Raw genomic sequence first — 27095 nt, 5'->3', positions numbered from 1 at the left:
CCCTTGTGGAGATACAAGGAGGAAGGCATATCTTTCCAACAGAAGTGGCTAGAGACTTTTTTAAAAAATGAAAGCTGGGAATTCAGAGAACCTGTTATACGTATTGATACAATAGTATGTCCATATAATAATATTCTAGTGCCATTTTAAAAAAATGGCAAAAGCCCAAGTGACCCAGACTGAGGAGGAGAGATGGCCACTTCTGAAGGACTGGGGAAGGGAAACGGGGGTAATCTGCCACAATGGGCAAGCCAGAAAATCCCATCCTGTGCAGAAGACTCTATGTTGTAAATTCCCTTGCTCAAGCCCCTCTGAAATGAACAGGAACTGCAGAACTCCAGCTCATTTCAAGGGGATCAATGCATGAGAAATTCCTGGTGGATTGTGCCCTGTCTTTCTTTGTTGGCGTGTGGGGGAGGGAGAAAGAGGAGGCGTATGGATTTCTCACAGTAGTGCCGCCCTGGAAAGATGCAATTGGTTACGTCTGTTTCTACCTATAGTTGCTTCCTATATCATGTTTGCTTGGCATTTCTAAAAATGCTAATTGGAAGCCTCTCGCCTGTTCCCCGACTCCCTCCCACCGCCTTTCTATAAATACTGATGCCTGCAGAGGGCTTGTCAGTGGGGGATTGAGCACAAAAGATCTTGCAACCTTGAGAGCAGTAATAATATTAATAAATAAGAAAAAAACAACAAAAAAATTGAAGGAGGAGAACCTGGAATGATAATCATGACCGGCAAGAGTTTCAGATGGAAATGCCACATGCTCTCCTTAGCTTCTGTCATCATGCAGCACAGAAAGTGGTTAACCCTCCAAAGTTCTGCCTCAGAAACGCTGCACTTCTGCAGATTACAAAATGATTTTGGGGCAGGGAAGAGGGGGGCAACTAAAAATAAAACTTGACAAGATTCTGGGAGGTTCATGAATGGATTTCCTGAGCCATTTTCAAGGTTAAATAGCAACTGCAAGGGAACCCCCACCTCCCCAGATTGGGGCCATAGCAAAGCACATGCAGTTGTTTCTGATCCCAGACAACAGTCCCCATAGAGCTTACTCTTTGCCTCAATGTTAAAAAACTGCTGTGTGGGGGAGGGGGTCCCTGATTTAGGGTTACCAGGTCATCCCTGGTCACTGGCAGGCGATGGGAGTTAAGGTTGATAGATCCAGGTTGGGAAACTCCTAGAGACTTGGGGGGGTGGAGCCTGCGGAGGACAGAAACCTCAGTGGGTGCAATGCCATAATGTCCACCCTCCAAAGCATCCATTTTCTCCAGGGGAACTGATCTCTCCAGTCTGGAGATGAGCTTTAATTCCAGGGGGATCCCCAAGTCCCACCTAGAGGCTGGCATCCCTCCAGGGTAATAGTTCTTAGGAGGGATGGGTTAACAAAATAGAACCTCTTCTCAACATTTACTAGCCTCAACAGAGAAAAAAAATGCAGATACAATTGTACTGCACCTGTATTTCCCCTACTGGGGTGGGTAGAGGGAAATGGCCCACAGATTACCTCATCCAGCATCCTGCCACTGAAGCCCTATTCTAAGTCCCCTTCCTACAGCTCCTGTTTCATGTTAAAATACATGTTGGGACACACAGCCATGTATCTTGAACAGTAACATGGAGTTTGGTCCTTAAAGCCACAAAGAAGTGTACTTGTGAAACCATCAACATGCATTGGGTTGGATGTTAACTAAAAATACCACAGAAGGGGGCAGGAGAAGCAGCTATTCTTGGGCGTGATACACAGATAAGGCCACCCCACACACAAGCAGACCAAAGAACCATAGAAGAAGAAGATATTGGATTTATTTTTGTTATTCAGTCGCACAGCCGAGTCTCTCTTTGCAACCCCATTGGACTTATACCCCACCCTATACTCTGCATCTCAGAGTGGCTTACAATCTCCTTTACCGTCTCCTCCCCCACACACACACACAACAGACACCCTGTGAAGTACATGGGGCTGAGAGAGCTCTCCCAGAAGCTGCCCTTTCAACGACAGCTCTGTGATAGCTATGGCTGACACAAGGCCATTCCAGCAGCTGCAAGGGGAGGAGTGAGGAATCGAACCCAGTTGTCCCAGATAAGAGTCCATGCACTTAACCATTACACCAAGTCTACCACTTTCACAGCGCGTTAGGGTCTCTGGTAAGCGACTTGAGAACAGAACTCAGGAGTCCTGGCCCTTCACATAAAAACTGAGGAGGAAATGTTAGGAAGCCAGGAGACATCAAGTCACTTTTCAGACTAATATCTCATTATATACGAAGTCATTTCACCTCTTGTGCCTGTAAAAAGGAGATAAAGTGCTTAATGCCTGTTCAGAGCTGTCAGGATTATACAAAGCTAAGCAGAGTTTTTATCTGCTTTAAACACTGGAATTGCTCTATCTTCCCAAAAGGGAGAAATTAAACTTGAAGCCAGTTTGGACACTGCTGTCCTGCCTCACCTCTATGCTCAGTAAGTTCAGAGCAGCCCTACAATGAAGTGCCTCACCCAGGCAAGGGATTTTAGGTAACTTTATGGGCAGCAGAGTGGGAGATCCAGCCCAGGAGACACAAGCTATCAGGAAAGGGGTTTTTTTAAAAAACAAAACACTACAATGAATGGGAGTAGCATGATAGCCCTCTTCTGCAATCTCTTATGCTCACCATTCAAGGTGGAGAGGAGAAGTAATGTCTGAATAGCTCACTGCCATAGCCCTAGGATGACACACTGCTTCTTAATTAGGCCTTGAAGCCTGTGCAATAATAAGAAAAACATAATGTGGGAGTGAGGGCAGATTAGGGAAGAGGAAGACCCAGCCTCTCTTCAGTTTTCCTAAAATGGTCTGCAAAGCAACAGCTTAAACTGGCACAATGTTTGCCATTAGAGCTGCTGCAGAAATGCAGCCCACCATTCTACCAAGAAGAGCTTCATGCCTTTGAAAGATTATCCAGAAGCCCTTTTCCTCACAGTGACAACAATCCCAGAATTGGGCAACTGCTGTGGTTAACAACGTGTGCCTACAAGAGGCAGGGCGAAGCACAGGCGTTGTGCTTGGGAGGGGAAGGGGGTGGCAGGAACACGAGGGTGCCAAGTACAGGATAAGGATCACTTTATATTTGTGTGGTTGTGAGATACAGAACAAGACTGGCACAGATCTGCATACAAAAAAGGCTGCTTGCTCCTCCATTTCAGATCAAGCAACCCAAGTCAGAGGAAGTGGATGGGGTAACGAAACAAGATCAGCTCATTGGCCTTGTAAAGGGTTTTGGCCCTACAGTAAGCAAGGCAAAGTGACATCTAACAGGCTGAGGGACAGGAGGAGAGCTAACTTTTTAGAGTGAAAAATTCTTTGATTGGTCTGACAAATGCTAATTTAGGTCAGAGGCCTAATGGCTTCCTTTTGGGAGAGATGGTAGTTCTAAGGAGCCAGCTTGGTACCATGGTTAGTGTTAGACCAGGATCTGGAAGACCCAGGATCCCAACACTGCCATGGAAGGTTGCTCAGGAACTCTGGGTCATTTGCACAGTCTCAGCTTAATCTATCTCACAGGACTGTTATTGCGAGGATAAAACAAAGGAGAGGAGAATGATGCTGTAAGCTGCTTTGGTGCCTCATTGGGGAGAAAAACATAGCACACATGTCTAAGTAAATCAAACAAATAAGGCTGCAAACCTATGGGTTCTTACTTGGGAGGAACTCCCACCAAAGTAAATGTGCACAGGATCATCCTCCAGAACAGCATCTTGCTACCTGAAATCCCCCAAGCACTTGTTTGAGCATCCCAAGCTCTCTCTGAGCCAGGCAGCCTGGAGCCCTTGAGAGCTATCATATCTGCTTCCTTCAGTGGGAAGGAGTGGAATGAAGTGGAAATGGCTCTTGCGTAGAGGAAGAGATGAGAGTTCATCACACTCTTCCCCACTGCTCTGCTTTCCTTTGCCAGGACTTGAACTCTTGGCCCCAGAAATGGATGGCCAGAGCTTCTTTCCTCTCCCAAGCAATGTGCAAAGGAAAAGAGAATCTTGGGAAATTTCCGCCACCCCTCCCAAAGAAGGAAACGGGGCCTCTCCATGCAGCATGCTTCAGACAAGAGGTGAGGGTCCTTTGCGTAGGGACAGATGAGATAGGAAGCTTCTCATCTGGCTCACTCCCTTCCAGAAACTGTTTCCACAGCCAGCTTCATGGCAGAAGCTGGCTTGCACACAGAGGGATGGCAAGCACGGAAGGGAGGAGATGAAGGACAATTCAGATATCCTCAGGATATGCAGGATACAGCAATTCCTAGGAAACTGAAGCTAACCTACCACCTCAGAATCCTCAGCTCTAACTCAGGTCACTCCTAATCTTCCTTCCTTCTCTGCAAAGCCCTGCTGCAAATAATTCAGCCAACCTCCAACAGCATCCAGGAAGTCACATAGCTCCTTACAGCTCTCACCCACTTTTCATTCCACCCACTTTAAAAGATCTGTAGGACTACAGGGCTGCGAGCAATAAGTTTGACTGGGAAATACCAGTGCGCTCCCCTCCCTCCCTCTTTCCACATTAAGGAACCAATGAAGATAACTCCATCCCTACTGCAGGCATGTTGTTTCTTTCATCTGTCTTTCTCTCACACACACTTTTTATCTTCCTCCACTGCCCCCCACCCCAAATGATCCTGTTCATATTTTGGTGGCAGTGGTAGTATGTGAGAGGCTGGTTAGTTCCACACCAAGACCTTTCAAGACTACTTAGGGGTCCCTTTACCACAATTAGCTGCAAGCAGAATTGAAACAAGAGGCAGACATACAACAATCTAGCAGTATATTCCTCATAAAATCTGTCCCCACTAACAAGAACCTACTATATGTCTGAGGTGCCACCAATATGAGTATGACACTCAGCTCTTATCTTGCATTTCCAGCAGATCCCAAGGAGACAGTGGAAACTGGGAACAGGTGCCTAGAGGTAGGTTTGGGATGGATATGGGCTAACAGATGGAAATTTAATCTCAAGAAAAATGGAGTTGCTACTGGTAGGAAGAAAATTTGACCCAGGAATTGGGACATCGCCTATTCTGGATGGGGTCACACTCCCTCTAAAAAGCATGTTCATAGCTTGGGAGTGTTACTGGATGCAGGCCTCCTGTTGGATAAATAGGTGTCACACGGAAGTGACATCATCATGCGGTGATACTCTGCTATTTGGGCAAAAATCTGTTTTTTTCTCCAGGTTCTTAGCTCAATTATATTTTTTGGTCAAGCAGCATCAAGCGATGATGACACCCAATCAGCACACAGTCTTGTTGGAATCCTCTAGAAAACTACCTCATCACTCCTGACCTCCCCCCTCCCATTCAGTCACTGCAGGTTCTTCTGAGAAGCTAATTCCACGTTTTCAACTTTGGTCTTGAAGGTGAAGAGGACTATGTAGGCCAAGAGATCAATTAGTAACACTTGCAGAGCAGATGAGCCCGTTATCATTTAAAATAACCCTTGAGGGGGGGAAATCAGAAGTGCTTTGCCTCACACACACCCTTCTCCTTTTCCTGAGCCCCTACTTCTTCTGCCCCTCCTACTCAAGCCAATGGTGGCCACAGAATCTTCTGCATGCCCCATCCCTCTGTTAGGACTATTAAACCAAATCTGTACCAGTCAGAGACATCAGTGCTATCACAACTGCTGCCTCTACCACAATAACAAAAAAGAAGGGGATAGTTGCTTGTGTTTACCCTTCTGGAAGACAGTGCAATCAATTTCAAGTTGCAGTTATTTCTCACCCAAAACAACATGGTTCGAAATAGATGCCCCTGCTCACCCTTTTTCCAAAACACACATTTCCCAAGGTAGCAACATTCTGTTTAGAAAAAGGAGGCTGTAAAAGGAGCCAGTAGTCCATTCAGATAAGGGAAAGGCTATGAGCAGAGAGGAAAGAATGGGAATGAAAGGAATGAAACTTCTCGAAATAATAGCACATCCCAGTGCAAAGTAATGCTTCTTGTTCAGTAGCAAGCATCACCTGGATGCACTTAAGTATAGCATCTACTTGTGCCAACTGCTGCTTTGTGTGTAAAAAAAAAAAATATAGAGAAACTGAGCCAGGCTAATTCCAAGACCCCTTGGCCTTGATATCCTCCCCCCAGTCAACCCAAATTTCTCACTGCACAAGAATGAACTCACCTTCCCCTGTCTGTGGTGTCAGGAATGAGGTGCACAATTGCCACCAAGTTGTGATGGTGCTGAGAGGCATGGCAGAGGGACTGGCACAATTCCAGCAGCTGTCAAAGGAAAGATATGTCAGTTGTGAAGGTATGGGGGTAGGACACCCAGCAGACTGCTTCTCAGAGGGGAAAAGGAGGCAAATCATAACCTACTCCATATAGCCCCCCATCCCTCCTGTGAATGTCCTTCTTCTCCCCATCTGCGAATTCAGCTTAAGCATGTTCAGTAGATACGTTTTAACTCTCTGGGAGGGGGAGTATTACAAAGTAAATCATTCCCTTATCCTGTGGAACTCTGGGAAATGTAGTTCTGTGATGTGGAACTAGGGCTCTCTAACAAAGTTCCATCACATCTCAGAAGAGGTTCTGGGGAAGCACTGAATGTGATAAGAAAACTGATACACACAGGCCTGGTGCATGGGAGTAGGCTATGTAGGTAGTTGCCTCGGGCACCGCATGGCCTACAGGCGCCCCAGGGCACCCCCTCCCCACACACCACCTGGCGCAGCTCTGCCTCTTTCCCCTGCCTGAAATTCGGGCGGAGGAAAGAGGCAGTTCAGCCTCGCTTCTGGACTGCCTCCCCTGCAGGGAAGACAACCTGAGAGCAACGACCAGCCCCTGCACCAGCTCTTTCCCCCGCCCAAGACTCGGGCGGAGGAAAGAGGGCTCAGCTTCGCTCTCAGGCTGACTCCCCTGCAGGAGAGGCAGCCCGAGAGCGAAGAGGAAGACTCGCACCAGCTCTTTCCCCCGCCCGAGAGTCCGATGGTGGAAAGAGGTGCAGGATGGTTGAGGGGGGCATTTGCATAGAGGGCTCCTCCCCCACTGGTGCCCTTCCAGACTTTTCCAGGGTCTCCCGAGGCTTGGGAGTCCTCAGCAAAGTCGGAGGGGGGGGGGTTACAGTGATGTAATTGTGATGTCACCGGCGTGTGCACTTTGCACGCACTAAAATAACTCGGTGGGGGGGAGGATCGCAGTCCAGCCTAGGGGCACAGGCACCCCTAGCACCGGGCATGGATACACATATACAGTGCAGCCATGCTCTCTCCTTTCTGGCAAGGCCCAGATTCTCAGTAGACATCTAGAAATCCACTTTCTATCTTCACAAGGCAGAACATCTCTTCTTCCCTGGGTCACTGTGTTGAGCTGCAGCCCTCCACAAATCTGGAAGCTGGGGCAAGGAATCATTCTTTGTTTCCAAGGTGCTTGGGGAACCTCTACAATATAGGGCAAATTATGTCTATTCCTTCACTCCAAGTTGTTGAGGAAGTCTGGGGTTTGTCTGTGTCATGCTGGGTTTTGGAGACAGACAGTCTAAATGAATTGGCAGTGCAATGCCAATGAAGATGACCTCCTGCACTTGAAGCCAAGGAGGAGGATGAGCAAAGCATTATCCCTGATCTTGTGCTTAGTTTTGGAGGCACCTGAGCATCTCTGAAGCTTATGCTAAAGATACTGGAGAAAAGTCCTAGCGAATACCAATTTTGACTGGCCAGGGTTTTTATTATGGCCTTTCCGTCTGCTCTATGGTTTTTATGATGGTATTTCATCAATCATGTTCTTCTTGAGCAATATTTTAAAAAACATTTGCTGGAAATGTTGCAACCTTCCGCTGAGGGCCTCTGAGCCACTGAGATTAGAGGGGATAAGACTACTGAAATAATAAACACCCAGAAAAGCAAAGTCTGGCATCCTGATTGTGGCAGAGATTCACCAGCCTACAGCACAGACTTGAAGCCTGCTCTACAGAAGTATGTAGGCAAAACACAAGCAACCTGTGGCACAATGACATCCTGGTGTTCTTTGCACTATGGTGTGCAGCAAATGTTAAACTGAATTGTGGGTTTTTGCCTAGGGATACTGCCAAACCCCTAACCAACATCCTAGAGACTCTTTTCTTTTGGGGGCTGTGTTCAAGGCTAGATTGCAGCTGGGAGCGGGGGACGGAGTAGTCTAAACACAACGCCTGCCTTCACCCAGCAGGTTGTGGTGACCCTGGCCAAGTCAGGCATGCCAGCCCCAGCAAAAGCATGCAAAGTGAATAGTGCTACTGGGCTCAGCAGGGAACTGCCGAGTCAAAACTTGTGCCAGAGGCTCATTAAGCTTTGTCATTAATTAAGCAGCTAAATGGAATATATTATTGTTGGCTGAGTTGAATGCAGAGGCAGGACACAAAGATGTGTCAGCAAGACTCCAGTGCAAGATCAGGGATGTGGATGGGGGGAGGGGGGTCAGCACAGACAAAGTAGATGGGTTCTAATATCCCCAAACAGGAGCCATCAGGACCATAGTAAGTAAGGATAATTTGGGTTTAAGCCCTTTGCTGTAGAAAGTTGCTACAGACAACAAAGAAATGCAAATACATCAATACATCGTTAACATTCTAAGCCTGCAGGCAGGGCCTCTCAGTTTTAAACTCTGTGTATAGCATTTACATAGAAAGGTGCTTTTAATAATGTGTTATTATCAACATAATTATTATTGTGAGACTATAGCCTCAGCATAAGCCCCAATGTCAACATTCTTCACCCAAATTCTGAGATCAAAACAGCCATGCAGCTGGAGCAAATCTCCGTATGTTTCCATGTTTTGCACAATTTGCCTTCTAAAAGCCACACCCACCCACCCACAAGAAATGTGTGTGTGTGTGTGGAGGTGGGGGGGGGGAGAGGTTTAAGGCAAGGACTGAAAGAACGGTATAGATATTGCGGATAGAGAATAAAGTTACCAATTGTAAAGATCTTCCTATCTGTCCTTGAATATCATTTGGTCTGCAGCAATTATCAGGTGAGTTGTTTAAGCTCCGTGCCATGGAAAGCAAACACTGCCCACTTCTGCATATTAAATTGCTATCAAAAGGGCCAGGACCAGTTGTAGCCTCAGTTATCAGGCAGAAGCCAAGGAAGAGCACCACTGGCACCACATGCACCCAGCCACATGGCTCTAAAGTACAACACATTGTGAAAGGGACTGGAAGGGTTCATTCAGCCTTTCCAATCCCTAGAAGCCACATGTGCTGTGAGCTGAGCTCAAGAGGATCAGCCAGCAGAAGGGGACCAAAGTGCTGCCAAGAAGGACTGCAGCAGCTGCATGAGCCAGAATTCCAGTGTCAGCGCTGGATTCTTCCACGTCATCCTGACACGTTTTTTTCCAGGGGCTGCTGTACAGACACCAGTTTAGAGATAAAACTCTCAAGCTGGATTCCTGACCTTTTATGGGGTTTGTGAAGGCAGAAATGCAACAGGTGAAGCTTTCCTCACCACACGTCTTTGTTGTGCAGCAGTTAAAAGCATCAGAGCCCTGTCAGGAGAACAAAAGGCAGCAACCCAATTGTAGTTTGGCACTGAAGTACCCCATAGAGGCAGGGGAGGGACTGTACCAATGTGTTCTAAATTGATTTTTTATCATCACTCCACTCAGGAACAAAAAGAGAAAGCGCTAAAGGGGAAGGACAAATCTCATCTCTAATTTCATTCTTTTGTGTACAAAAATGGTAACCAAGCCAGCTGAAGCAGATTTCAGTATGTTCAACAAATAAAAGTCGCCACCTCACCTGGAGAAAAATGTCTTGTGCCTTCAATAGAGATTTAACCTGTGGAAATGGGATGCTGAATATTTTCATGGTATTTCAATAATATCATCTGCTAAAAAAAACATCCCAGTAAGCCTCTATTAAAGGGACAGGACAATTTTCTTTAGGCCTGCTGGCAACCCTGAAAAAAATGACATGTGGGGCAAAAGCCATTCCTTAACCATTCTTTGCTGCCCTGTTGGCCAACTCCATCTTATTCTTACAGGTCATGCTGCCACTATATGTTACTGTTCCTGAGCCTTTAACAGCAGCCCAGCACCCAGAAATGAACAGATGAAGCTTTTCCTGGCAGAGTGATTGGATTGCCACCCAAAGAGTTCCAGAACAAGGAGCATGTTACAAGGCTGTAACAAAACGACATATTACTTCCATCAGAATATCTCCATCTGCTCATTAGAATTTAGCACAGTGTGTGTGTTAAGTACATCCTATTGTTAACAGCCTTGCTCAGGTCTTGCAAACTGAGGGCTGTGGCTTCCTTGAGGATCTAGTCACAAGAGATCTTCTCTTCATGTTGCAAGGAATGCTATCAAATCTCTTTTCCCATCCCCATGACCCAGGTCTAACAAGGTCAAAACAGCTTTTCTTGGCTCCAGAGATCTGTCTTTCTAAAGACTCCCTAGCATTTGATACCTCCACATATATGTTTTTTGCTTGGAGAAGAAAGAGAGGAGAAGGGGAATGTTTATTTATCCATCTATCCATCCATTGTCTGTCCTGCTAGCTCAATTAGTATTTGTAAGAAGGTGAGCCTGGAAGATCATTTTACCACCAATTTCCTTCTTTCCAGCCCATGGGGGGGGGGGGGAGAGGAATTTTCCTGCTTCACAATGTCCCGGGAGAAAAATGCATTTCTTCACAGGATCCCTTACCCCATTCATGTCTCTGAAGATCATTATCTCTCCTTCTTGACAATCTAAAGTGGATTGGAAAACATTTTCATACACTCAAAGGAGTTTGTCACTATTGCTTGGCACTGGCTGTCTGCAGGAGGCCCAAACCCCCATGCCCCAGCACTGGTTGCCCAGGGCAGCCTCAGACCCACCCCCCTGAAAAAGGGAGACTCAAGCCCCTGAGCCCCTCCCCCTAGTTTATGTCTATAGCTTTCTCTTTTCCTGCTGCCTTCAACTTTCCCTAACACTTTTGTTTTTTCCAGTGACTCTTGTCTTCTCAGTTTGTTCGTTTTAGCTTCTTAGGAGAGTTCAGGCCATTTATTGTCTTTTTGGTGATCCATAGTATCTGTAAAACTCACCTCCAACACCACATTTGAAATGAATCAACTTTCTTCCTGTCTGCTTTCTTCATTGTCCAATTTTCCCACTCATACATAGTAATGGGGAATACTATGGTATGAGTTATCTTGATCTTGGTTGCCAGCAACACATTCTTACAGTTAAGGATCTTTTCTAGCTCCTTCATGGGGTACAGCCTCCCCTTTGGATAATGATGGAGCCAAGGAATAGAAAACCTTGAACTATTTCAATTTCTTCATTGTTAACTTCAGGCTTGTGTGATTCCTCAGTAGTCATTACTTTGACAAGTCTTCTTGATGTTCAGCTGCTTTGGCACTTTCTGCTTTAACCATCAGTAACTGTTTCAAGCCATCACTATTTTCTGCCAATAATGTGGCGTCATCTGCATATCTCAAACTGTTAATGTTCCTTCCAGCTAATCCAGCTTTCCTTGTGTTCTGCATAGAGATTGAAGAGATAGGGGGATAAAATACATCATTGCCTGACACCTTTGCCAATTGAAAATCATCCTGGTTTTCTATATTTTGTCCTAACAGTAGCCTCTTGTCCAGAGTAGAGGTTGCATATCAAAAGAATCAGATATTGTGGCACACCCATTTCCTTTAAAGCCATCCATAGCTTTTTTGTAATCCACAGTCACAAGTGTTGCTGTAATCTGTGAAACACAAGCTGATTTTCTTCTGAAATTCTCTTGTATAGTTCAGGTGACCCACGTAAATTTCCAATATGCTCTCTAGTGCCTCTTCTTTTTCTGAATCCAGCTCAAATATCTGGCATTTCTCATTCCATATCTGACAACAGTCTTTGTTGTAAGATTTTGAGCATCAATTTACTTGTGTGAGAAATTAATGCGATGGTTAGATAGTCGCTGCAGTATTTGATGTCATCTTTAAGCGGCCCCATGGCACAGAGTGGTAAAGCAGCAGTACTGCAGTACTGTGGTCTGAACTCTCTGCTCATGACCTGAGTTTGAATCCGGCGGAAGCTGGATTCAGGTAGCCGGCCAAGGTTGACTCAGCCTTCCATCCTTCCAAGGTCGGTAAAATGAGTACCCAGCTTGCTGGGGGGGGGGGGGGAGTGTAAAAGACTGGGGAAGGCAATGGCAAACCATTCCGTAAAAAAAGTCTGCTGTGAAAACGTTGTGAAAGCAACGTCACCCCAGAGTCGGAAATGACTGGTGCTTGCACAGGGGACCTTTCCTTTCCTTTTTGGAATTGGAATACAGATGAAGTGTTTCCAGTTTGTGGGCCATTGTTTTGTTTTCCATATTTGTTGGCATTTTCTTCTTAAGATTCTGATAGACTCCGTTTCTGTGGCTTGAAAAACCTCTATTGATATCCCATCCACTCCCACCAAGAATACAGAGCATCACTGCTCCCAGGACCGGCACCAGGCTTTTTGGCACCCTAGGTGAGACTAGGGTGCCCGTGTCCAATGGCAATCCACCTCTGAACATCTCTTTCCTTGAAAACCCTATGGGGTTGTCATAAGTCGGATGCATATTGATGGCAAAAAAGAGAAGAAAACCATCTGGTGATGTCCACATATACAATCATTTGTTCAACATCCTGAGACATGTGTTTGCAATGAACAGTTTGTTGTCTTCACAGAATTCTATGAGTCACTCTCCTGCTTCATTGCATGCTACTAGCCTAAATTTTCTGACAATATTTGATTCTACTTTGTTTCTCTCTTTTGCTTAACAGTCATCTAGGATTAACAGTACATCTTGTTTAGATGTGTGGCTGATTTCTTCCTGAACACTTGCATAAAAGCTTTCAATTTCTCCCTTTTCAGTATCTATAGTTAGGATGCAAATTTAACATACCACCCTCCGTATAATAAATCCAGAGGGGTAGCTGTATTAGTCTTTTGTAGCAAAATTCAATTGTATACATATATCTTCTGTGCATGTACACACTATGTTTCTGACAAAGCTTTGACTCGGAACACCTCATCCTGAAATAAATTCCATTAATCTTTATGGTGCCACTGGACTCATGTTTCATTTAACTTCCTTGTATGTACTGCATTAAAGTTGCTTTCTGCAGATGTGCTGCATCTCTTCTTTCCCAGGATTATTTCTGAAATAAATGATTAAGGAACCACTCCTTCACCTAAAGAACAGGAGGCAAGCAGAATGCAAGGAATAAAGCATCCCCTGTTCAATTTCAGTGTGTTGGGCTGCTCTAATGGGAACAGGAGCAGAGTGGCACCCATGTTTACAAGTCCCCTGGTCAAAGCATCAAGTACCTTTTCCTGCCAGTCTCGGATGCCTTCAAGTAAGACCAGCAGCAGCTGCTGGAGCTCCAAGAGGGGCCACTTCCGCAGGCTCCTATCCAGGCTGAGCCGGCACAGCACTGCAAGGAAGGCCAAGCGCTGATGGTCAGGGTAGCCATGCGGATGGGATGCCACACACAATGTCAGGAACTAGGAAGGAAAGGAGAAATCCAAACAGTTGTCAAGAGGCTGCCAGAACTTCCGAAAAGCCAACTGTAAAGGAAAGGTAGGGTGGGAATTAGGAAGTGGGGTACTTCCCCTAAAGTGACATACTTGGAAAATCACAGAATGGTCTTCCAGAGTCCCTCCCCCAACACTTTCACATCTGCAGGTTTCCTCTTAGGCAAGGCCTGTGAAACAGCTGTAATGTCTCAGTCTCTATTGGGGACAATGAGCCACATGGTAACTGCAGTTGCATCCTATAACAAATGAACTTCATGAGATATACGTGAGTTAATCTGAGAACGGCTGGGTCTCACTTCTGGCTCCAAGCACACAGACACACACTGCCTCCAAGTAACTACAGCTTGATACAGTACTTATGAATCAGTGTGCTTGAGAAGACAGGGAATTTGGCTTAGGTCGGGAAGGCCATTCACTTCTGCTGAGGACCTGTTGTGGGCCTTAGGAAAGCTACTGCCTCTACTCTGTTAGTTTCCCTCTACCATACAGAAAGAATAGTAACCTACCTCATAGAGGGATTGTGAAAGCAAAAACAATTTAAAAACTGTAAAGTACTGTGAAAATTAAGAACACAACATGAAAAAACATTGTAGTAGCTATGCTCTTTCTAAAGCAGGGGGGTGGGTTTTTGGGGGGGAGGGTATTCTTGTGTTTTCAAGTCATTCCTGAAACCACAACAGAGAAAATGCTAAGGAGAAAGCCTGACTCAGAAATCTTTATATAGATCAGGGAGGGACACTGCTTGAAATGGTCTTCCCCATTGTGATTAAGAGGTTCTTTCCTTTTTCTAGAAATAACAGGAGTGATATGCAGGCTGAATCCCAAACTAGACCACTGGGTTTGGGACATACTGCTATGCTTTAGAGAATAAATACAAGAGAATTGTTTTGTTTATTTTGTTATTTGTTGGCAAGGTTCATGTCACTTTTTCCACAAGTTCCAAAGCAACAGGAAAATAAAACAGCACCCCATCAATAAAATGATAAAAACAATCTAATCACTATAAAATGAAACAGACATCAGCAGCAGGGGGTGCGGAGGGCAGAACTATAGAAAGTAAAAACAGAAAGACCAAACATAACTGTTGAAGGCCAACTGAAGCAGAAAGGTTTTTCCTCTTTTATGAAACCTCTTCAATTATGAAACCAGGTCGATTCCTTGAGGAAAGATAATTCAGAGGTCTGGGGCAGGCACTGAAAAGGACCTGCCATAAATGGGTGCCAATCCTGCCTCTCCATGAGAGGGAATTTGAAATACAGCTTCTCCAGCCCATCTTGGATGTTTTTTAAAGCAGGATATAAATATGTTAAATATAGAAATAAGATTGTGTATCTATTATAGGCTTTGAAAGAGGTTTCTAAAGATTCTCACTTTGGTTCCCTTGGCTACACTGGCCCAATTTCAGCAGCGCCTGCTACAGTTGCTTTCAGAGCAGCTCAGCTTCCTTGCACACACCTCTCTGCCAGCTACTTGTCCCTCTTTGAGACTTTCTCCAAGCCAGCCGCTAATAGTAAATGTCTGTTTCTAGTCCTGTCTCTTTGCCTACCTCATCCTTCTCTAACTTGATGCTCCTGGATCCATTCCTGCCTGGATTCAGTCTTGAGCCTGAGCCTGTCACATCTCCTGAAAAACCAGGTTCTGTCTCATCTCTCACCAATACTCTCTAATCTGAGCAAAAATTCAACTTGGTGAGCTACTGGCATTAAAGCTGTGAGCTACTGCATAAGCTGCATAAAGGTGCAACTTGACTCCTATTTTGTTCTACTACTTCAGATCAACACGGCTGACTACTTGGATCTACTGATCCATTTTTCCTGAGCTAAGACAAAAATGTGTGAGCCGGAGGCTAAAACACTGTGAGCTAGTTCACACTAACTAAGCTTAGAGAAAACACTGATTTCCACATCTCCCAAAGATTGAAACCGGCACCATGGCCTCTGCGGTGGCTAACTAGCTTTCGTTTATTGCCTCTAAATGCTTTTCATATACCAGACTAATAGGGGTCACAGACTGTTGCAATGACCCAAGTTAGTGCCTTCTGAAGTAAAAGCAGAATGTGACATGCCAGTTAAGAGAAACCAAATTGCCTATGTCGCCTTCCACCCAAACACAGATGGCAGACCTGCTACCCTTGTGGTTAACAGGTATGCAAAGGTGGCCATGGAGGGACTGGATGTAGCCCACATTCTCAGTGTGCAAGGCTTCTGGGGACTGGCCAGAAAGAAGAGGGAGATGGAAACTTAAAGCAATATTCTGATGAATTATTCACGCCTGAGAAGGAAGTTTACCACATGCTTTGAAGATATTCATCTGCGGTTAGCGAAGGAAGTGGTGGACCGCAAGGGGCTCTGGGTTCTGCTTTGCTACTGAATCAGATCTGATCTCAAGCAGATTATAATACCCTCTTGGTGACTCAGTTTCTCCTTTGATCTAAGAGGCAATACTTGCCTAGCACATTTGTGAGTTCATCAGACCACACGAGGAGCTCCAAGGGATCATATCACTCAGGACCCAGAGAGCGGGAGGAATCATATAATTTCCTGTTACCAGGACTACCACCAATTTTTTGTGAGCCACTGGGTCAAAGACCTACAGTGTGTTCTTTTCTGTGCAAGACACCTGCCCCTCTCTTAGCAAGAGCATGCTGTCTTCTTACTGATGCAATGTGACATACCTGTAATATGACTACCAGCAAGAATGGTAAATCCAAGACTACACATTGGATTTGGTACCTGGCTCTCCATAAGTAGTGGGGGCAGCTGCTTAACTTTTCCCAATACCAGCATTGATCATGTCATGTCCATTATGCTCCACCTTCACAAAATCGGATGAAAGAAAAAGGGGGTCCCCTGCATAGCATTCCTCTTCCAGGCCTCATAAGGAGGCAGAATGTTGCACACATGCACCATGGCTAGGCTGCCACAGGACAGAGAATGTAGCCACTCTGCTCTCATTATGCCAGACAGTGGGCGGTCCCTGCACTCAGCATATTTTAAAAGCCTGCCACACAAAACCCACAAAATTCTACAGCTGAAACAAATTACATTAAGAAAACCTGCTTTAAAAAAATGGGTTATTCTTCTTCTGACCTCTAGGGTCTTTGACGATACAAGAGTAGGGCAGAGAGCTTTTCAGTGGGTCGTATGTGGGCTGCTGATACTTGGCAACTAGAAAACAAGCTGTTCCCAGATCCATCTGGTCAACAGACGTGGCCCTGAAGTTCCATGCTCAGAACTTAAACCCCAGGCATATGAAGAAGCAGTTCATAGTAAGACTTTGGCACACAGTGTGAAGGGGCTTAATTCCACCTCTCCCCTTGCCATTTCTCTGACCTGAAATAGCTCTAGGGAACCACTGTTTGTACTGTGTACATATAGCCCATCAGTATAAATTAAATTCCCCCAATGGGGCAAACTGTAGCTCTCTAGGATCATTTCTGTTGGAAGAGAAGAGCTTGGCACAGCCTCTGACTGGGCAGGGGTGGGGGGAGGTTATAAGAGAGTTAGTTAGATAGACAGGCAAACTGTGAGTTTCCTTCCTGCTTACCCTTCTGCCTCTATCCCTTTGATGTGTAGACTGATAACACTGGAAAACTGCCTTCCTTCCTTCTGTTCTTTCTCACTCCCACACACATAGAAGGAGCGAGCACATTGTTCTCTTCTTCGGCATGATGGAGGGAGGATGCCCCTTAGCATCCAGACCCATCCAAGATAGTTAGATTAGACTCTATCTCTGTCTCTAAACTTAACTATCCAGAATATAGTTCCTTTTTAAAAAAAAGGACTATTATTAGTCTTGAAACTGACAAGTGGATCTGTGTAACTTTGTAACTGTGCCAGGACACTAAGAACAAGGTGCACTCTGCTAAATTGAGATGGGATACCGGATTCACTATATCAATTACTCCCAACAATTTCAGGTCAGGAAAATGGAGCAGGAGAAAGGGCTTAGGTTGTCCCTCCCCACACACAGCAGTTCCAATCCAAATTGGGCTGCAGTGCTCCTGGAAATAAAGTGCTGAGCATGGAACACTCAGGCCGAATCTGTCAACTAGACCAAGGGACAGTGTTGTCAGGTAGGGCCAAACCACAAAATTGCCTTCCTGAAAATGGTGCTACTTTTGCAAGACATTAAGACAAAGCAGCAGTTATCTTGTCTCTGGAGAAATGGGATATTTCCCCCGCAATTTAGCACATCAGTTGCAGTTGTGTAGAAATGTGATTGTACAACTGTCACAGTTTCAGAGCAACAGGAAAATTTGCAGCAGCTGAATGTTGCCCTGTTTTCACACAGCCCTCACTTATGATTCAGCAGCTCATCTTGCTGAGTGCGTTTTTCCAAGCCCTGCCTCAACAGTATCTCACAAAAGCTCAACAAAATTGGTCCTCATTGCAGGCATTTTTCTTCTTGTGTCGGATCTCTACGCCCGTGTTTTCACACTGGTAACTGTCTCTGTGTAACTGATAGTTCTGATTCCTTAAGGCCTTTCTTGTTTCAACTGTGCTTTCCTCACTTGAAAATCCTAATCCCCCACTTAGGGGACATCACAATTAGCTGCTATGGAGATGATTGTGGTGTGTGACAAACAGAGGGATTAGGAGGATGCCAGGCCAAGGAGCTGGCAGTAGCAGCGACCCAAGAGGAGCTAATCTGCACACAGCATGAATGAAACCAGTTTAACTAAAATCAGAGCCAGCCTAATAAAGTCAAATTTCAATGGGCTAAATTTCGGAACATTCAGATATAAATTCTCACATGCAGTCCCCCCTCCCCACTGCATCTCAACCAGAAATAGGCAGGGGTTCCAGATGGAGCAGAATGTTTTCCAGAACCGCACATTTTGAGCCTTCCAATACATCATACATTATATTACTTTCCATTGCCTGCTGTTATTTTGGGGCTTAACTGCATGTGATCCTGGGAATTCTGGAAAGAGTTCCTGTGGTTCATTAAGGGGGTTTTTAATGTCAAAAATCATGTGTACAGGGACCCTATTCATGGTGCAAGGGAAAGTGCCTTAAACCTACCCATCTCAACATTTTCCTGACCTAAAATGGCTCCAATCCAAATCAGCTTTGCTCATAGAGCTCCCAGCATTATATGTCGTTGAGCCCATAGATAATTTACAACACAATCCTAGACTGAATTAAATTCTAAATTCATTTAGACGGGGCGGGGACAAAGGGTGGCAATCGGGAGTGAGCTGTCCCAGCGGCGCACACTAGATTGTGGGGTGCCGCAGGGAGCACTTCTCTCCCCGATGTTATTTAACATCTACATGTGCCCCCTTGCCCAGATTGCCCGGAGGTATGGGCTCAGGTGCCATCAATATGCAGATGACACCCAGCTCTATCTGCTAATGGATGGCCGGCCTGACTGCATCCCAGGAAATCTGGACCTGGCATTGCAGGCTGTGGCAGGTTGGCTTAGGCTGAGTGAGTTGAAGCTGAACCCGATGAAGACAGAGGTCCTTTGCATGGGTTGCGGCGCTCTGGGAGGAGAAATTCCTCTCCCAGTTTTTGACGGTGTGCCGCTGAAAGCGGCGCATTGAGTCAGGAGCTTGGGAGTTGTACTGGAGCCTTCATTATCAATGGAGGCCTAGATAGCAGCCACTGCCAAGTCGGCGTTTTTTCATCTGAAGCGGGCAAGGCAGTTGGCTCCCTTCCTAGAGTGTCAGGACCTAGCAACAGTGATCCATGAAACGGTCACCTCAAGATTGGATTACTGCAATGCCCTCTACATGGGGCTGCCTCTGTGCCGAACCCGGAAGCTGCAGCTGGTGCAGAACGCAGCGGCTAGGCTGTTATTAGGGCTCCCGAAGTGGGAGCACATACAGCCGGGGCTGCACGGACTGCACTGGCTGCCAGTTGAGTACCGGATTCGTTACAAAGTGCTGGTTATCACCTTTAAAGCCCTATATGGTCGAGGACGTGCCTACCTGAAGGACCGTCTCTCCCCATACGAACCCCAGAGAGCACTGAGGTCAGTGGGGAAGAACCAACTGACTATCCCCGAGCCAAAGGAGGCAAAATTAAAGAATACTCGTACACGGGCCTTCTCCATTGCAGCTCCACACCTATGGAACCAGCTCCCAGAGGAAGTGTGGGCTCTGCGGAGCCTTGAACAATTCTGCAGGGCCTGTAAGACCATCCTCTTCAGGATGGCCTTTACCTGATTGAATACTGATGGATTCGCCTTAAGTGATTTCCGCCAGCATACTTACATCTAACAGAATAGCACCAGAAATGTTAATTTTAAATTGGAATGTTTTAAGTTGTTTGTTGATTTTAATTTATGTATAACCTATTGTATGGATTGATATGTTGTTAGCCGCCCTGAGCCTGCTTTGGCGGGGAGGGCGGGATATAAATAAAATGTTGTTGTTATTATTATTATTATTATTATTAGGGTTAGGGTTTGTAGAATCTTTCGTGCTCAAGTGCTGTGTTCTACTGGAGGAAGTTTTTCTTCCAGACGTTTCGTTCTCGGCTGCAGAGAACATCCTCAGAGAAGCTGTACAGAGAAGCTATTGAGATTTACAAACACCAGCACAACTTTAATAGAAAGGAAGAAGGCATTTCCATCCACCAATCTTGGTATCCAGCTTTGCAAAACACCCTGCAGACTATGCACAGAACAATCAGCACAGTCAACAACCATCTTCCTTTTCTTCACACCTCTTCCAACCCTCCCAGCAATTAACACAGAACAATGGTCACATTCAACAGCCAGTTTCCTTATCACTACCCTTCCAGGAAGCCCCACCAAACAATGGGCACATCCACAAACCTATTGCCCTTTCACCACACCCCCTCCAGCCTAGAAATAGCAGCTCTCCAGCAGCCCTGGCCTCACTCAATGCACAGCAGCCAAGAAGGTCAGAGCGCCTGCTCCGGTTGCAACGTCACTGAGGATGTTCTCCGCAGCCAAGAACGAAACGTCTGGAAGAAAAACTTTCTCCAGTAGAACACGGCACTTGAGCCTGAAAGATTCTACAAACCCTAATGATGTTACCAGCCGTGAAAACCTGAAATCTTTGATTATTATTCTTATTATTTAAATCAATAATTCATTTAAATCACCCCCATCCCGCCCCCTAAGCAAATCCCTATTTGTCTCCCCCTCCCTCCCTCCCAATTTTATTTCCCAGGAACGGCCGGTGAAGCGCCACGCTCCTGGAGCTCTTTAAAGGCCACTCCCTGCTGATCGACAGGTAAAGCGGCATGTAGGCTGGCGGCTCCTATGCCAGCCTTCCAGTGCGCTCAGGACGATCAGCGCTGGGGCAGCAACAGTGGGAAGGACGAGCAAGCGGCTGAAAAAGCGGCCATGCCGCTGCCTCCTTCCCACTTCAGGAAGGAAGTGGGGAGGAGGCAGCAGCACAGCCACTTTTCAACGGCTTGCTCCTCCTTCCCACCATTGCTGCCCCAGCGCTGGTTGTCCTGAGCGCGCCAGAAGGTCGGCATAGGAGCCGTCGGCCTCTGTGCCTCTTTACCCGCTGATCAGCTGATTCGTGGGGGGAGGGGGCGGCCTTTAAAGAGCCCCTGGAGCATGGTGCCACCCATTCCCAGGCATTAAAATTGTGAGGGGAGAGGGAAGAGGCGCCACAGAGGGGGGCGGGAGGAGCAGCATGACATGGTGTGGGGCTGCCTGCTTTTCCATAAGCTCAGACTGGCTCAGGTAACAGGTGGTGGTTGGGTACAGATAACGTCTGCATACAAGAGCAAGTGAGTATTTTTCAGCTGTGGGGTGAGCTGTTACTTCCCCTGTGTTTGCTCCACAAAGGGCATGCATACAACCTCCATGTTCAACACAGCTTTCCTCTTCACCATTCTTTCTATACCTCAGGTGTGCTTGCCCCCTTCTCCATTTGGGTGCCATGCATGTCTTCCTGACATTTTAATATGTTAAAATATGTTTTTCTAATGCATTTCCACAAGGGGAGAAGGAGGAAGAGGTGGGTTTGGATTGTAACTCAAGGGCCTGCCCATCAGCATGGTGGGAATCTGGCTTCTACAGTAAATTGCAAACATAGATTTTCCCAGTGCTCACACCGGCAGAAAGGATTGTACATGCATGTCAAACACAGTAAGTGTACTACCACAGCAGGCTCACCACTCACATGGTGTATGTCTGCATATATTTTGGGTTCACTTGCAACCTACCTTAAATATATCTCTAAGAACATCTACCAAGGTGAGCTGGCCTGAACCTTCTTGGAGGAGGTTTTGACTCTTCATTTTGGCACATTTGAGCAGATGCTCGGAAAACCTGTAGGCAGAGGCACAAAGGTAAAAGGCAGGAGTCAGAAGAGGGAGAACAAGATCAGTCCTAAATATCTTGGTGCCTGAGGTCACAAATCTGAATAACATCCCTTCCCACTAATTCATATGGGAAAAACCTAACCAGTAGGTTCTCTTGACCAAAACCTGTCAAATGAATGGGAGCTGCATAAGCTTTCCAATGAAATCTGAACAGAACTCCCAACTGATTCTTGGGTTTTTTCACTTCTTTGGGCACCAAACTACAGCATTTTGAAATGGTTAAGACCGGTAGACTCTAATCAGGAGAACTGAACACCATTCCCCACTTATCCACATGAAGTCTGCTGGGTAACCTTGGGCCAGTCACCATTTTCTCAGAACTCTCTCAGCCCTACCTACCTCACAAGGAAAGAAAACAAATGTGATTATAAGCCGTTTTGAAACTCTTTAAGGTAAAGAAAAGCGGGGTATAAAAACCATTTTCTTCCTCTGAACTTTCTCAGGACATCATTGTCTATTTGTGGTTTTTCTGTGATTTCCTCATTGTTTCTCCACACTTCCACCAAGCACTTTTGGTACGATTTTGAGGAAACCATAGAAAAGCAATAAATGGACAACCTTTATGAGAAACCTCAGATTTAAAAACGCTGCTTGCTGTGGAGCAACCTCCATCTGAAAGACCCCCATTATCTCTTGTGGTTTTCATACGGGGACAGCCTTGTGTGAATTCCCCATTGATTATTTATTTTATTCAATTTCTATTCCACCCTTCCCGCAAGTGGGCTCAGATGAAGTGGCTGTTAATACAGTACAGTGGCAATTGGTCTTTCAGGTGGCAGGTTTCCCTACTCCAGTTTCCCAGAAGTGGCTATCCCACCCCGCCCAATTCCCACTGTGGGTTTCCCCCCATTTTTTCCAATTCTTTTTTAAAAAGCAATTTAATACTGTTATATTGATATACAGTTATAACAACCTGAGAACTGGTGCCTAGTGAGTACTCTAACTTGGGAACTCACAGCCAAAGGGGGGGGGTATAACACTGAAGAGCCATTGCCAATCTGATAGATCTGGGGGCAGAGGGAGAAGCTTGCAATGCCCAGCCATTTCTTGTTTTCCTAAACCCATAGTGTTTTATATTTTGCGCTTATATTTTTTTAGTTTCTGCTATGATCCTTGTGCTTTTGCTTGATGTTTTATTTTTAAAAATGCATTGCCATATCCCACTATTCCCCCTAACCTTTCCATTTTAAACAAAACATTGCAAGAGTTTTAAGCATGTTTATATTTTAAGTAAAAAATAATATCTTGAATTGTACTTCTCTTTATCCTTTATAAAGTTTATATCTCCACTACCTGGCATTACATTTTATGATACACATGGCCTAGCCCCACAAACTCCCATTTATGTCAGATCTGGCCCTTGTAACAAATGAGTTTGACACCCCTGCACTAAACCTTACCTCTTGCAAAAGGGGAGTAGCAGATTCTGAGCCCTAAAATGGAGACCCGGCTCTCTCTCTGCCAGGTGCCAGATGATTGACCAATCTGGAATCCCTTCAAAGATCTAAGAGAGTTCTAGCTCTCAACAGCAGCATTTAAAGGGAGGTATTTTAGTCACTTATGTACAGCTCCAAGGCTCAAGGCAGCTGGATGACAATAATTTAAAACAGATCTTTTTAAAATATATCACAATCAGGTACTTGGAGGAAAGTCATCACTAATATTAAAGTGCTATAAAACCAATACAAACATGTAGCATGAAGATACCCTCAGTCAACAATTACAATGGGATGTAGCACCTGGCAGGAGTTGCAGATACAATCTGGTGTATGAAGAGAAGAGATACACTGGATTGTTTTATTTTTAAGGGCTACTTATTCCCTCTCTGGGCTACTTATTCCCTCTCTGACCAGGAAGAGCTCACCAGTAGCCTAAGGCATGTGTAGGGATAGTTTTGATTGTTCAGTGCACTTTACACGTTTGAGCACTCTGCTTTTTTAACATTTTGCTTTCACATGTTTCAGGACTGAAGGCTGGGCACCAGAAACACCTCCCAGAGTGCAGCCGTAGTGAACCCTGATCAGGTTAAGCACTGCTTATGATGGAACCAGATAGACATAGATTGTAAGCAACCATGCTGGTCCATAGAGACATTCCAAAAACTACAGAAGCATCATACCTTTTGATTAGGACAAATCAAATATCACAAAATAGTGAGCATAAGCTTTTGAGTTCCACAGAACTCTTGATCTGACTGGTTGTTCAGTGTACACAGACAGAGAAACAGAAAGATGAAGGGAAGGAGAAATGTTTCAGAACATAAAGCAAGCCCGAAGTCTGCAGCTCGTAATCTTCTTGAAATGGAACCAAGATTTAGTTAAATTAGATTGATCTAGCCTGATGAAGAATTCTAAGGGAACTCAAAAGCTTCCACTTACTACTTTGTGATATTTCGTTTGGTTCTAATTAAAAGCTGTTATGCTACTTTTATGTTTGGAATTGTAATATGGAGTGGCCTTCAATCTTCACATATTTTAGGAAATCATAACTATAGCTATACAGTAAAGTGGCGCAGAGTGGTAAACTGCAGTACTACAGTCCAAGCTCTGCTCACATCATGACCTGAGTTCAGTCCCAGTGGAAGCTGGGTTCAGATAGCCAGCTCAAGGTTGACTCAGCTGTCCATCCTTCTGAGGTCAGTAAAATGAGTACCCAACGTGCTGGGGGTAAAGTGTAGATGACTGGGGAAGGCAATGGCAAACCACCCCGTAAAAAAAAAAAAAAAGTCTGTCATGGAAGCATCAATCACGACATCACCCCAGAGTCGGAAATGACTGGTGCTTGCACAGGGGACTATCTTTACCTTTAAAGGGATTCTACAACTAGAGGAAGATAGATGACCCTTGAATAGATCATTGGTTTGGTGAGGGGCAGGGTGGTTCATACCCTCCAACTGCTAGTAATACTATACAATTCAACTTCTTTACTAAATTTAGCTCCTTCAGTTTACTAAAATCGCCCCCAACTTTGTTAATGTAAAGCCTGTTACAGTTTTTCCTTTTTTTGTTTTCTGCCTTGTTTTTTTTGTTTTTCTCACTGTACAGTGGAGGGATCTGCTGGCTTTTATACTTTCAAAGGGACAGTGGCCGTTTTTTGCTTGGTAGCTTGCAATGCTTCTTGAAATCTGTTTTGCATCCAAACCTCATGCAATCTAAGCCTGCAGCCTCACTTGGTGTCCATTTCCAGAAGGGTACAACGTGCTGACTTTCCCATCACACCAAAACACCTGTCTTTCTAGTATCTCCCTCTGCCCCCAGCTCTCTTAATTTTTTTAATGATTATTCAGCCTGATTAAGCAAAGGCTTGCTTTCACAGTTTTATAACATTTTGGTTGATCCCAATCAAGAGATATTACACAACTGGAACTAGCTGTTGGCTTGAGCCAGCAGGCCCCCGCAGTGTTCCTTATTAGCCAAGAATAGTGCCAGTCCCAGCAGCTTTGCAAACTGTTCTTGTCTTGGGGACAGAGTATGCCCAGCTAAGATGAGGCAAGGAATAATCATGGTTTTTCATCCTTGGCTCCCCTTCCTCCCCCCTACCATGGAACCATTTGAGTCTGGCATGTTGCCGGCTGCTATTTTGAGAAATAACTTCATCCTGTCCCGTGGGGGTAAACTTCCCACACCCGCTTTCATCATGGCAACGTGGAGCAAAAGGCGATTTCACACTCCACCCAGGATTCTACTCAGTTAATCTAACGGGGGGGGGGTTGCTTCTCAACCCCCGCCTTTCATCCCCATCAGAAACCTCCAATTTCAAGGCTCAATTTCCCAGCCATCTCAAATTGCTTTGGGCTGCAACTGAAGATCAGACAGGAGTTCAGCTTCCTCCTTTCCCCCTGCTTTTATTTATTTCTTCCCCTTCTCCACAACTGCAAATGATTTTTCAGAGACTTTTATTATTAAAAGGATTTTAGTTCAAAAATCTGACCTACATTGAACGCTATAATTTAATCAGAAAGCAAGCCGGCTCAGGATCACTTATTTTTTAACCCTAACCATCCTGTTGAGAGGATCTTGATCAAATCAAGCAATATGTCATGTTCTTTTTTTTGGGGGGGGGGGAGATGGAATGAGAAAAACAGGTTGCTTACCTGTAACTGATGATCTTTGAGTGGTCATCTGTGCAGTCACACACATGGGTCTTGCCGCAGGCAATGGATCCATACCTCGGAGTCTCCAATAGCTCGCCTAGAGCATTTTTTGGCGCGCTTTCCACTCACCCTGGGGAGCAGGCATCGACTGCGCATGCCTGGAGCAAGTGGGAGGTGCCATTCCCACTCAGTTTCTTCCAGTCGCTACTGACAGTCTACAAAGGTTAAAAAGAAGGCAGAAAAAGCCAGCAGAGGGGAAGGCTGGGTGGGTGTGTGTGACTGCACAGATGACCACTCAAAGATCATCAGTTACAGGTAAGCAACCTGTTTATCTTCATCGTGGTCTCTGTGCAGTCTCACATATGGGTGACTAGCAAGCTGAAAGTCAAAAGGAAGGTGGGTGCTGGCAAGTAAAAATTTTTTCCATACTTACAATGTATGCATGCACTCACCTGGGGTGATTTTAGTGGAAGATGGACCTGAGGACCGCTTGGCCGAAGGAGGCGTCCCGTCTGGCACGAACATCCAAGGCATAGTGCGAGATGAATGTGGAAGGTGAGGACCATGATGCAGCAGCACAGACAACCTCTAAGGAGACGCCCTCCAGGAAGGCCGAAGAGGTCGAGACTGCTCTAGTCGAGTGAGCCTTAAGGCCTTCAGGTAAAGGTTGCTTAGCAACTTCGTAACACAACGCAAAGGATACCCACTTAGAGAGTCTCTGGGTAGAAATTTTGCGTCCTCTTTGAGGATTGCAATAGGCCACAAATAAGTTAGGGTCCTTACGGAACGGTTGTGTACGAGAGCGGTAAAAGGACAAAGCTCTTCTGACATCGAGAGTGTGTAGTGCTCTTTGTCCAGAGTCTTTAGGATTAGGAAAAAACGTGGGCAACGAAGTAGAAGTTGAAAGATGAGATTTCAATACAACCTTGGGTAAGAAAGCAGGATCTGCTCTCAGGACCACTTTGTTCCTATGAAAAACTGTATAAGGTGGGTCAGAACAGAAAGCACACAAGTCACTGGCCCGCTTGCCAGAAATGAGAGCAACCAACAGGACAGTCTTCCAAGATAGAAGATTAAGATCCACAGTGGCCAAGGGTTCAAACAGGGGTTTCATAAGTTGTGAAAGAACTGACAAACTCCAAACTGGCACAATTGGTTTGATAGGAGGGTGAAGGTGCAACATGCCCTTGA

The 27095-nt window shown here is 45.5% G+C and overlaps 1 protein-coding gene across 1 annotated transcript in view; it reads right to left on the bottom strand.

Moving 5' to 3' along the window:
* Window positions 1-27095, bottom strand: part of FAM178B (family with sequence similarity 178 member B) — a 235287-nt gene that overhangs the window by 126098 nt on the left and 82094 nt on the right. Inside the window, exons 8-10 of the mRNA XM_060251835.1 lie at window positions 21653-21758; window positions 13281-13457; window positions 6145-6242 (exon numbers count right to left, since the gene is read on the bottom strand). Coding sequence (XP_060107818.1) covers window positions 6145-6242; window positions 13281-13457; window positions 21653-21758 — 381 coding nt within the window. The remainder of the gene's footprint in view (window positions 1-6144; window positions 6243-13280; window positions 13458-21652; window positions 21759-27095) is intronic.

This window comes from Heteronotia binoei, chromosome 12, assembly GCF_032191835.1.
Source record: "Heteronotia binoei isolate CCM8104 ecotype False Entrance Well chromosome 12, APGP_CSIRO_Hbin_v1, whole genome shotgun sequence".
Lineage (NCBI taxonomy): Eukaryota > Metazoa > Chordata > Lepidosauria > Squamata > Gekkonidae > Heteronotia > Heteronotia binoei.
The sequence above is the reverse complement of the archived record's forward strand: the minus strand, read 5'-3'. Positions and strand labels throughout refer to the sequence as shown.